The 13,482-nt window shown below is 37.8% G+C and overlaps 1 protein-coding gene across 1 annotated transcript; it reads right to left on the bottom strand.

The window, feature by feature from the left end:
• Positions 1-455: 455 nt before the first annotated feature.
• LOC106666661 (putative 3-methyladenine DNA glycosylase) lies at positions 456-5,878 on the bottom strand. Its single transcript, XM_014394006.2, has 3 exons — positions 5,825-5,878; positions 3,817-4,162; positions 456-1,223 (listed from the first exon to the last, which is right to left on the bottom strand). Exons 2-3 carry the CDS (start codon positions 4,133-4,135, stop codon positions 820-822), a joined length of 723 nt encoding a protein of 240 aa, XP_014249492.1. The 5' UTR covers positions 4,136-4,162; positions 5,825-5,878; the 3' UTR covers positions 456-819.
• Positions 5,879-13,482: the final 7,604 nt, after the last annotated feature.

Raw genomic sequence — 13,482 nt, 5'->3', positions numbered from 1 at the left:
ACCATCAATGCTGAATCATACTGTAACCAAATTAATACCATGCATCAGAAATTGGCAGTAATGAAGCCCTCTTTGGTCAATCGGAAAGGGCCCATTTTGTTGCATGACAACGTTCGACCACATGTGTCACGTGTAACGTCACAAAAATTATTGGAGCTTGGCTATGAAACTTTGCCTCACCCACCCTACTCTCCGGACCTCTCGCCTACTGACTACCATTTTTTTAGACACCTGGACCACTACTTACAACACATAATATTCAAAAATCAAACGGAACTGGAAAATGCATTTATTGACTTTATCAATTCTAAAAATTCTGAATTCTACTCAGACGGAATTAATAAGTTACCAACACGTTGGGAGAAATGTATTGAGAGTATGGGAAATTATTTTGATTAAAGAACATTGCTTTAAAGTAACTAGTTTCTTTTTTTTTGTTTAATACCAAAATCCTGCATTATTTTCCGGACAACCCAATAGTAGATCCAACGCGGAAAATGACAAGATGCCTGAAATGGATGACTGAAAGGGAGGAAAACTCACAATTTAAAATTTTGTTTATACTACAAGGGGAGGAGGAAATTTCAAAAAGTAGACAATTTAAACTTCAGTAGCTCTAAAAAAGTTTGTATTGTTTTTATATGATTTTATGATGGAAGAAAATTATGACAACAGGCTACAAATATTTAAAATATTTGGAGATTGAAATGTAAACAAAACTCTTATAAATACTAATACTGACGAATTTATAAAAATACAAGATCACAGAAATAAACGATTATAAGAATGTTTTTTTGTGGGTTAAAAAAAGTTGTTTCTTCACAACATTTGAGCCAATTCAACTGGTGATGCCTTTTTACTTATGTACAGATTGTCTTTGATGTAATACCTTAACGGTTTTGTCATCCATTCGCCATAAATGGAGTTCAGACCGATTCTGGAACAATTGATTATGTCTTTGTTATCTACATCTAAATTGTTTTCGACCCATAAATTTGTCGAAATGCTTAAATCCTCTGTGTTCAACTTTTTGTCAATATCAAGCGCCATACACAATTTCGATGGGCCGTTACAAATTTCTCTAATGCACAGAGATCTGTGATCTTTTTTTAAATTGAAGCTGGATTTCTTTTTCACTTTTGCATTTACAGCCTTGTTGTCACGCATGTCGTTGATTCCATAAATAGGTTCTATTGCTCTGAGTAAAACGGCTGCACCTTCACCTGGAAAAAAACATAAAACAAAAATGTTACCAATTTCACTTTGTACCTAAAATTTCTTTCCTTCAAAAAATTTAACTGTTTATTATAAAAAAGGTGAACATAATTGGATTGCCTAATTAATTTGTACTTTTAAGAAACATGAATTTCGCTGAGTCTCTCAGCATGCAGTGCAGCAATCTGACTACAAGCAATAAAGAATATGGTAAAGAAAAGTGGCAGTATCAGCGGACTGGATTACCCAAGAAGCACTGGCATATTAAGAGAACAATAGGTGGCAAGAGGTCAATAGGTGGCCACCAGTTAATCTAATTCAAAGAGGAAAGATCATTCTAACCATTATTTTTTATTGGCCATACGAGGTTGAATCTCCTACTATTCTTTCTTATTTACATACCATTCCCACAATAGAGTGGTTGAGTACTCGATTTTCCTTCTCTGCCTTCTCACACTACACATTCATGCTAATAAATATATTCAATCTCTATCAGTACTACATACAATAAAACAGCCCTGTTTCCTACAAAAATCAGAATAGGGGGCCCCAAAATACTTGCTGTCGTGTTCAAGCGCAATTCTCATATTGGGTGGCATTCCTACACACACACACACACACACACTCTCTCTCTCTCTCTCTCTCTCTCTCTCTGAAGCCAAGGAGTGACACTTTTCAATTATATGGGACACTTTGAGCAATCTTTTATCTACATGCCAGACACATACATGGGCTTTGCCCCCAAAATAAGTTTTCATGGCCTTTTCTTAATTTGGTGAGAATAATTTATTTTCTTTGATGCCAAATGCAATAAAAAAAATTTTATCTAAAAAACATAAATGAATTAATGAAATAATACAATATCTGACTAGATCGGCAGCTTCTAAGCATCAAGAACATGAATGATAGGTTGCCTTCAAAGGATGTGAATCATTGAAGAAGTAACATCCTCACCCAATTAAGAATAGGCCATACAAGATTGACGCATGGGTATTTATTTTTGGGCCAAAACCTGTGTATCTGTATGGCAAGTACAGGAAGGTTGCACGATCTGTAATTGAAGGGTGTCCCTCAGCTCCATATAGAGAATGTGGAGGAATGCTACCCATTATGAAAAATGTGCTAGAGTAGAAAGCGAATCTTGGGGTTCCCTGTTGCAATTTTTAATGATATTGGGATGTTTTTGTAAATATATGCTTATTAATTGTATTTTTTTAAAATTATTTTATTTGTAGCCTATTAGAACATCACAAACGTTTTTTCACATGGTGTCAGCACAAACAATAATGCCAGCGCTGCACCTAGAGGCATGAGAAACTAGACAGCACTCAGTCAGGGAGGTCTCGAAGCCATCGTGGTTCTCGGAATGAGAATGTGTACAAATGAGAATGTGTACAGAGCACTCAGGTAGTAGGGTTGGGATGGATCGAGAAGTTGGTGTGGAACATTTATAATCAGGAACGGATAAGTTTGTAGACAAAACTGATCTTTGACGATTTGTCTGAGGACTTTTGATTAGTGGGATATTGGATGGCCTTGTGGAACTCTGCAATCCCACTCTATGTTCAAAGTGGTTGCAGTTAAGTGTTGTATGAGGTTAGTTTAATATTGAAACTATAAGTCTTTGTAGTTGTCCAAGTCTTGTGTTAAGTAGTTGTCTCTTAAGTCTTGTGAGGGGATCTGTCAGTTGCTGTCTAGGTATAGTCCTAAGTATTTGACTTGAGTGGAAGTTGGTATCTCCTTGGTGTTGATGTACAATGCAGGGAAGACTGTTTTTTTCAATGTGAACACCTGAGTATATTTTTCTTCGTTCTGTCTTATCCTCCACTTTTTGCACCATTTTTTGATAAGCTCAAGGTGTTCTTAGATGTTGGAGGTAGCTTGGATAGGATTTGAGTTGGAGGTCAAAACTGCAGTAGCATCCGTGTAGGTCGTGATGATATTTGGGTGTGTAGGTAGGTCAGCAGTATAAATGATATAAAAGGATGCTACCAAGAATGCTCCCTTGTGAGACGCGGGCATATATCTGTCTGACCTCTGAGAACTAGTTGCCATTATTGTAGTTAATGTTATTATTGGGTATATCAAATGTTTGGTGATAGATGTATGTGTTAACTGTTTTGTGAGAATGTGTTTATATGCGTGAATGTGTAATGTAAGAGTGTCGATGGCAGAATATTGAGTACCCTCCTCGACTCTCAATTAGGCTAGTTAATGTATGTTGTTTAGAATAGAATATCGAGTACTTCAACCTATTTGAGTGAATGGTATTTAAATAAAAATGAGTGAGAGTGTTCTAGGTTAAAAACTACTTTCCTAAAGGCTGGAATTATCACGTTCTGGATAGCCATTATTTTATAATATATATTTAGTGACTTTACTAATCAGGATACATGTACTTTTGCATTATTAAGTAAAGTAAAATAAAGCAATTCCTGTCATACATGAGGGCTTAACATCCAACTGCCCAAGGGTGTCAGGGGTCAGACCTCTCATATAGAAATATTAATTACAAACAATATTAATAAAAGAGTAATACAAGCAGGTAAAAACAACCATATACTGTCTTTTAAACTGATTTATCCTGAATTTTACAATTACCCTGACTAGATATGTTGAAACAGTGATACATGCCGTATGTAATGTAAACATAGGCAGTGCCCGGCTTCATAAACATAGGAGCATTGCGTTTTGTTTTCTTCCCTTTGTAAGAATGTGAAGCTTTGTCAAGACCGCCGATGTAAGCCTCTGTCTCAACTATAATGCCTTTCATTTCTTCTCCGCCCTCCTTCCTCCGCACGAGTACTTTCCCCAAGAGGAATTTGGCCAGTTCTGTTGCTGGTCTGTCATAGTCAGAAGTCGTCAGACGTCTTTCTCCATGCTTCAATTCATCTCTCGTACCTCCACAGGTGCATTTCATGACTTCATCAATATCATTGGCTGTAACCTATATAGAAACCCAATAATTGATCAGAAAAATTAAATAACTCCTTGTTATACATAATTTATATAATCATATTTTTTAAAGAGAGAAAACACTGCCATTGCCAGGGGACAACTAGTTTAAGTAACAACTTTTCAGGATTGCGATTTTAAAGGAGAATTATCAAATTGTTTTCAGGTGTTCTTCCCATCTCTACCTCACCTCTCGAATTTTCCCTCCTTTTTGCCATCCCGCTCGTGGCACTGACTTTTTATCTCGACCAATACCTTTCATAAATATTAATTAATTGAAAAATGTTAATTGTTGAATCGGACCACAAACTGTAATGTATTTATATAACCTACACTCATCAAGCCTATACATTGGAGTTACTATTCTTGTGGTGTCATATTGGTGTTGTGTTCAATAAATCACTGTCAAGCCTCGAGAATCACCCACCTTGGGTGTTGGCAGTCCGGGGTCAGACCTCGGTCTTATCCATCTAGCCACCGAGGTCAGGCTCTGATATCAACAGCTAGGTCATATCAGTCCCAAACACAATCAATTTCCAGATCCAAACCTATTCACCCTCGCATTCCAACTTAAATACATTCTTTCCGATCTACATACCATTCAGTCAGGGTCGTACATTATATTCCTCCATCACCTTACACATTTTACGTAACTAATCTAATTGAGGTTCAATGGGACAATATTCCTCCATCGTCCATCTCACACTATATATTCACCCTAATAAATACCTTCAGTCTCAATATACATAAAGAAACAAAAAATATATAAAGTATTATAATTAACAGTCCTGTTTTCTTTAAAAATCGGTACAGGGGCTCCAAATACTCGCAGCCGTGCTTTAGCACAATTCTCATATTGGTTGGCAATCCTACACAGTCCCTATATAGAGCCAAAAACTAGCACCCTTCAATCAAGTGAGGCATCGGACAACCTTTCTCTCCATGCCTATTTTAAAAGTAAGTGCCCATCAGTCAACCTCGCATAACCTATTCTTAATCTGGTGAGGATGACCCTTCTTCTACGACTCAGATACTCCGAGGGCCATCTGACGACAATGGTCTTGATACTTGAGAGCTTCTCTGGCATCCCACCGATGCTGCCACTTTCTTTTAATCATGTTTTTTAACGCATTTTTAGTGTCAGAGGGCTGGAAAGAAGTCTCGAAAAAAGCATTCTCATCGTCTCAGATAATCCTGGTCTTTGTATGAAAATGAAGCAATGAAATGTCCAGTATATATATCCATACTGGATATATACAGTATATGTCCGTACATATCTAGTATATGTCAGTAATTGGCTGACCGGGAGATAAGAGATGATCAACCTTTAAGTTTGTCACATCACAGAACTTAATGCAACTCTGTAACATCTAATTCCCTTTTAATAAATATCAATCAGAATAATAGGGAGATAAAAAATATTCAGGGATTATTACTATATTGAAAATATGAGTAGAAATAAGCAATTTGATTGTCATAGCTTCACCTTCAATTGAAATCAAGGAATTGCCTAAAATTGCAATTGTTTACTATCTTCACAACTAACAACACTAGCTTATAAATTACATTATTAACAAGCCCTGTGTATAGTAACGTTCTATTATACGATAAAAATTAAACATAATTATAAATTATATTGTTAAAAACAACATACTCGTTTGTTGCGGATTTTGAAAATTAGGATCTTGGCGTCCGAGGGAGGTTTCAATTTTCAAACTTTTGAATAAGGATTGAGGATTAAAATGTCGTTCCTGAATGAACGAGTGAACGATTCAGACAAAAGAACCGTCACAAATTTCTATTTCATACATGGCGAACAGTCAATATAACATTTATTAATTGTTTTGGATTGGTTTTATTTTTTATTGAACTTTACAGCGTTTAATTAAGGTTTTTAGTTGAGATGAAAACCTCAATTAATTGTCATGTATTAATTGGTCAAGCGGACCACGAAAGTAGTGAATTTACAGCGTTTTTTTACGTTTTCTTTATTATTATAAAAATGGAACAGTTTTGTGACAGTAGGTAAAGGGTAAACAGGATGAAAAAAAAAATTAAAGCTTCAATTCAAACTGAAAAATAATATTTATGACGCTGATTTTCAAGGATAAATGATGTTAATACACTGTTACGTTTATATAAGGCTTTTGAGCTGAAGAGGACACGTGGTGAGGTGTCGAAACGAAAAAAAACAATAACAAGCTGGTAGTAGTTTCAAAAAAATAAAATACAAATATCTCCTAATATTTATTGATACTCAGCAACAACAAAGAAGAAAGAATACGATTTAGTGTTCCTACAGGATATGCATCTAGCGACCTAATTTCAACTAAATGTCTTTATGAATAATTAGGACGTAGCTTATATCCTGAAGTATACACGCTATACATTTTTTTTTGCGTTGAGGGGAGCAATTAATCAATTTTATTATCTCAATGCACTTGGGAAATTAAAGCTTAGGGAGCAACTCAGACAACGTTCTAGGGATGTATGTAGATGGCTCTAAGACCGTGTATGGGAAATAAACCGACCTTTCATACTATGGCTCTTGAACACTGTGCCAAGAAGGCGTATTTTCAACAAAAGAATTGCTATCTACTCGTACTAAAGGCAACTCTCGGTAGTAAAGCCCAGAGCCGTTTGTGAATGAATCAAGGCTCTGTCAGACATTGGAGACTTCAAAAAAATTTCTCTTATCTTGGTACCAGGACATAGAAGGTAGAGGAGGACGATATATTGGCCAATGTGACACCTATCGGCCCTGAACTCTTTTGCAGTACCAAATTGTCAAACATGTAGATCCATCAGACAATGGGTTATGAATAAGTCCACCGTTCAATGAGGGTGCATTCCAAGATAAAGAGACATGCGAAAAAGTTCGTTAATGGACTAGAAACTAACGGCAGAACAATTAAACCTGGGCTACGTTAGAACTAGAATGACAGGACTGCAGAAACCCGGAGTCATATATAGGCTGATATAGCTAGGAAGAAGAAGAAACAGCGTAACATATCGTCTGTTTGTGAGAAGGCCTATGCAGGCTGAGGGGACACTTGGGAGAGGAAAAGCTCAGACCCGAAGGATATTCACGAGAATCTTTGACAAAGCTTTGGGGTCTGATAAAAAGCCGATTACTCTACATAATAATGGAGATTGAACAATCAACCAACATCAGTCGCGGTGCAGGCCGCCATAAAGAGGGCGACTTCTTTTAACCTTTAACGTTTAATCCATTGCACTTCACCCGTTGATAGTTGATAGTAATCAGAAAGGAGGTCGCGGGGCCATTTCCGCGTGATAAGCTTTATAGAATTGTAGGGATGGGATATTGGAGGATTAGCGGTTCCCCCACGTCCAAATAGTCTGTAATAGCAATATGTAGTCTGTAAGTTTGTTGTCGTCAATAGCTTGAATTGTCGTACTACATGCTTGTAGTGTTGCGTCTATTTAGGTCTTGTCATTTCGCCTTTGCTGATTCTATGCTATGCGCGAGTCTAGGTCGACCCCAAGGTAACGCCAGCAGATTTGGGGGTAGGAGCATTGCTGTAGTGAGAGGAAATTTCGTACCTGCTTTAATTTATCTTAAATTTCTATTGTCTACATCAATCTGCTTTACTTGTGATATGTCTCTGCAGATCTTCCGAAAAAACAGCAGGATCGGAGTCAGAGGGAACTGCTGTATAATGGGCAAATGTGCAAGGAGAGATCCCACAGTAGTTGGAGTAATCTGTTCCTTGTCGCACCGAAAGAACCACTCTGATAGATAAGTAGAGAGTATTTGGAAGGACACATATTTGTATGTTGGCACACGCTGTCAAAGGCTTGAACCATGTCTAGAGGATGGTGTTCGATTATTTCCATAGTGCGTTATATAGAACGAAGTTAGGTGTGAGTTGCATTTCCTCTACGGCTTTTCCAAGGCTTAACAGTTTGAAAAACATTTTGGTCCTTTTGCCTATTGCTTAGGCATTACTCGTTTGGGAACTGACCTTCATCTCGTCCACAATGATCTCATCCTCTAAATCATAAATTCTCCTTATAAAATGCGACTGTGTTTTTCCCCTCTCATTATTACAGCTCTGGAGAATGGGACTAAATTTTGCCTTGCTCTTCAGATTGGAGGCCGGCCAATAAGATTATAACTTTGGTTACAGATTCTGTTGTTTGATTATAATCCAACTTCCCCGAGGTGTTCCCAGACTGCTAAACATTTTCGTTACATGAGTTGTCTTCGTTCATAGGACTCATAAGTATTCTTTGTGTTTTCCATGGTTGGATAGGTCCATCGTTATCTTCGACGTTGTTTGAAGATCAGTTTGAAGACTTGAACGGACTGTAGAGAAGAATTTCTTTGTACATCTCTAGAAAGAAACTTCCCCTCGTGGACAGCCCGTTTAGCAAGATCCGTTCCTTATTCCTTAAGTTTCACACTAACCTCTCGATCCCCTACTCAAGCCCTGTCTACAGATTCCTTTTCCGAGAACCCGCATATCGCCTTAATCGATGATGTTTTAGAGATCTCCTTATCCCTCAATCCCTCACACTAGGTGCCAGCATTGATTGGTTTCTTATAGCATGTTCTCAGGGTACAGTGATGTTACCGGGTGAAAAAATGTTTTGTGATCATAATATGTATAGGCACAAATGTATTTGTAATATGTACTAATATGTATAGGCTACAAATAAAATAATGAAAAAAACGCTTAGTAGATTTGTCCTTATTTCTTGAGCTAATTGTAGTTTTCATTATTTAGTAATAGATAAGGAAACCTCGATATCCGTCCATGTTAGTGCTTTTCTGTACTTTTTCGTTGTCATTTCTGCTACTCTAAGAGCAAGGCTAATTGCAAGCATTTCAATCTGGTTGAGGGTGCAGTGAGAGTCCAATTTATGGTTATTGGTATACGCAGGATTGCTGTCTTTGATATATACTGCCAAAGCACATGTCTGTGCGTTTATTTATTTGAAGTGTTTAAGACTATTCCAAAATCAAAATCAAAGCTGTTTGGTAAACTGCTTTCAATTTCTGTCAACCGCATGAGAGTAAGTTCTTTAGAGGTCATTCGTCATTTTTAATGTGATGGAAAAACGTTGTAAATTTGCACAACCAACAGACAAAAGCCATTAAAAAGTTTGGCTTTGTTCATTATATTCCCGAATGGCCGTTTCTCAACCTAAAAAGCAAACTAGCCCAAGGCCTTAGTGACAATACACAAAAGTCACACCACAAGACTCAAATACAAATACACCGATATTCTTTAAGATATAGTTTTTATTCCCTACAATTAAAATTTTTGCGAGTTAATCGGATTAGTCATTTGCAATAAATAAATGGGTTTATTTTATCACCTTAACCCTTCATCTGTTTTATTTAATTTATTGTATACATACTTTATCTATCTGATAATAAACATTCAACGAATGTTTCATTATAAATTCGATTTTTGTTTATTCGTTCGAGTATCTCAAGGTTACTCGCGGTGCCTACTGGAGCGATGCGATAGGTGATTCATGCAGGCGATTTCTCATCGTCCAATACGAGTTTTATCGGCGCAATACTCTTTTGCCCATTGGAGAAAAGTGACAGGCGATACGATACATACCCTAGTACCTTTTTACTGTATAAAATAAACTGTTTACATTTGATGGATTATTCTTTTGTACGAATGTCAACACTTTTTAATCCTCTTCCAATCCAAAATGTTTGTTTACGTTATTTGGGAATAATTCAGTCTTTACGAAGATGTCAATGCGTTATTTTCGCGTAATTTCGTTTTACGGGTCAAACACGTTCTCCTTGAAGACAAAGATGCTCCCAAGAAGATTATGTTCTGTAAGCTTTGGTCGAGGAAAATCCCAGAGCAACCGTTCGAGAACTTGCAGAGAATCTTTCAATTAGCAAATCGGCGGTCGATGACGACCTTAAGGCAATTGGAAAGGTGAAAAAGCACGAGAGTTGGGTTCCTCATGCATTAAACGACCGCCAAAAAAATCATCGGTATGAAGTTTGCGCAACATTTCTTTGACGAAAGAAGAATTGTTACTTGGGATGAAAAGAGAATTCTCTACGTTAACAGCAGACGTTCTGGACATTGGCTCGACAAAGGAGAACCAGCACCACATTTTCCAAAGCCCAACTCATAAAAAAAAGGTTATAGTGACTCTTTGGTGTGCTTCATTTGGGCTGACTCTTCTTCTTGCTTCAGAACAAGCAGCTACTTGAATTCTGGCGAAACAATCCCGAAATGTATTGCTCTCACATTGAAGCAATGCATCAGAAATTGGCATTATTGAAGCCATCTTTGGTCAATCGGAAAAGGCCGATTCTGTTACACGATGATGCTCGGTTCCATGTCTCACATGTGACAACACGAAAACTGATCTTCGTTATGAAGTTTCTGCTTCACTCTCCCTATTCTCCAGACCTCTCGCCTACCGACTATCATTTTTTCACATACCTAGACAACGTAAAAGAATTATTGATCAAAAGCATTAGAAAATGCGTTTACAGGATTTGTTAACAACAAAGACTCAAAATTCTATTCAGAGGGTAGAGAGAAATTGCCATCTCGTTGGGAAAAGTGTATAGAGAGTGATGGAGTTATATTTTATAACCATTATATTAGATTATATAGGAGCCGGCCTCTTTACAACCTATGCACCGCTACCAGTATTGGTCTGTTGTGCATCACCATTTTTTTTTATCTAGAGCTCCTCGTTAAGATTAAGGCTTTTTACCAGACCCCAAACAAGGGTTCCCGTGTGTATCCTTCAGTCGCTGGCTTTTCCTCTCCTACGATTAGGAATCTCAGCCTATATATGCCCTCGCACCAACAGAGGACGTGTTCCGGTTTCTTTTTCTTCTCGGCAATATCTGCAAAGGATTATTTCTGCCACCCTGAGTCTATACATATGCCTTCGGAGTTTGCAGTGTCCAGTTAGCAGTCCAACTATTATTCTAGTCCTAGCAACGTTAGTTTCTGCGATGGTCCTTTGATAAACTTTTCGCGTGCCTCTATCCCGGGCTTGAGCGGAGGACTAAGGATTAATTCATTGTTTAAAACATCCGGGTTTTTGGGAGTTTGGTAAGCCACAAAAGGTTTCAAGGCTGATAGGTGTCCTCACTGAAATTTCCGCGGCCAATTTATCGGCCTCTCCGTTGTCCCTTTGTCCTTTGTGCCGTAACTCAGACAAGGGTAATTTTGTTATTTTCCTCAATGAGTGACACGGCTCTAATGCAGCTCCAAATGGCTCTGGACCGCAACTGCCTTCAGTGCCGCCGGCCTGTCCAAGTAGATGACTATTCTTCTATTGATAATCCTTTTTATCTCTCAGGCACAGTGTTCAATAGCCGTAGCTTCCTCTTGAACAACGGTGGCATATTGTCCAAGTCTAGACCTTGGTTTATTTCCATAAGTGCCATCTCTTGACCCATAATTAGGAATGGTTAGGGATTCCTAACGTTCGGTTAGGGATACGATAACGTTTTGGAGCTATCAGAACAACAGGATATGGTCGGCATTAACTGGGATCCCTTTCTTCCAGTCTGCTCTACAAGATATTTTGATTAGATATTTTTTTGTTGTCAAAACTGACTTTAGGGGTCTTGTATAATCATCATAAACCTGAAGAAACCAAAATAACCATTCGTTTTCGAGAAAAATGGGTGTCTACCTTTCAAAGCGACACCCATTTTTCTCGAAAACGAATGGTTATTTTGGTTTCTTCAGGTTTATGATGATTATTGTTATTAGTATATTGTTTGTGTTCATTTTGCTTTTTTTCTTGTTTCTTCGTTGTATGTACAGGCAAAAAATTCCACCCACTTGTAATATAACTTGATTTGTATATATTTTTATATATTAATCAAAGTTTCACGTTTTTTAACGTTTAATAATTGAGTCTGTCTAAAACAGCAAAAAAAGGTAAATTGCTAAGGATAATGAAAAAAAAGAGGGACAGATAAAATTAGTTTTAGATTTTTAATTAACGCTTCATTTTCTCGTATTTCCTCCTCTTGCCTTAATTATATCTCGAAGACGCCTCGGCATACTTTCTACCAGTCTGGAAATGTCTCTTTGCTGGAGGTTAGCCCATTCTTCACGAAGAGTACTTCCAAGATAGTGGAGTGTATCAGGAAGTGATGGACGTGCTCTTATTCGTCTTATGATGTTATCCCATAAATGTTCGATGGGGTTCAAGTCTGGAGAGCGGGCTGGCCAGGATAAGCCCCTGATGTTACGTTGTTGAAGGTACATTTTTACTATGCGAGCGACATGTGGACGGGTTCATGCTTAGAATAGGATTGTCGCTGATTTAATCGATGATAGGCAACACAGGATGTTCCAAAATTTCATCCACATAGCGAGTGGCCGTCAAAGATCCTCCACAAACAACAACCAACTCTGTGCGACTCTCTATTGAAATTCCCGTCCAGACCATCAATGATCTACGTTGAAAAGGTTGGCTTTGGGAAAAATTACAGGTTTCGTACCTTTCATTTCGCCTTCTCCACACTCTTTCACGCTCATCTGGAGATCGTAGAGCAAATCTACACTCATCTGTAAAAAAGTACAGCAGACCACTCGTCTAAAGACCAATGGGTGTATTCTCGAACAAATGCGAGCCGTGCAACTCTGTGTGTTCTGATCACTTCTGGTCGTCTTACAGGGCGAAAAGCCATCAGTCCATACTGATTTAATCTTCTTCGAGCAGAGCGTTCAGAAATTTGGACTCCTCGAACTTCCCGGGGCTGATGAATCCCTTGAATAACAGAAAGGTGCCGGTTTCGCAAAATTCTCAAAATCAAAAAAACTGTCATCCTGTGGTTCTGTTACCCTAGGGCGTCCAGAACGGGGCCTTCTTTGGTCGGACCCAGTTTCTCGAAAACGTCTAACGGCGCCTCGCAGAGTTTCGTAGAGAACTCCAATGGCAATAGCCGCATGCCTGATGGAACGTCCATCATCAATAAGTGCCACACCACACGCAACACCCTCAGCACTAAGCGGTATTTTTAAGTTTAAATATCGAAATTAAGAAAACAAAGGTGAAAACTAAACAGTTTATTACTTTAGAATTCAAATGAGACTTAATAAACGTTTTAAATTCCGTAAAAAGTAAATATTGAAAAATCCTTTATACTTTTTTTTAGATTAAGGATTAAGTGTGTTTACCTCTAATTGATATTACCAATTTAAAACATAGCATAATCAAATGTTTATTGGTAAAAACAATGAGACAAATTAAGGGCAGAATTTTCTTTTATAGAGAAAAAAAATCGATTGGGTGGAAGTTTTGCCTGTCATTGTATAT

The sequence above is a fragment of the Cimex lectularius genome, unplaced genomic scaffold (assembly GCF_000648675.2).
Source record: "Cimex lectularius strain Harlan isolate CLEC.00 unplaced genomic scaffold, Clec_2.1 scaffold56, whole genome shotgun sequence".
Classification (NCBI taxonomy): domain Eukaryota; kingdom Metazoa; phylum Arthropoda; class Insecta; order Hemiptera; family Cimicidae; genus Cimex; species Cimex lectularius.
The sequence above is the reverse complement of the archived record's forward strand: the minus strand, read 5'-3'. Positions and strand labels throughout refer to the sequence as shown.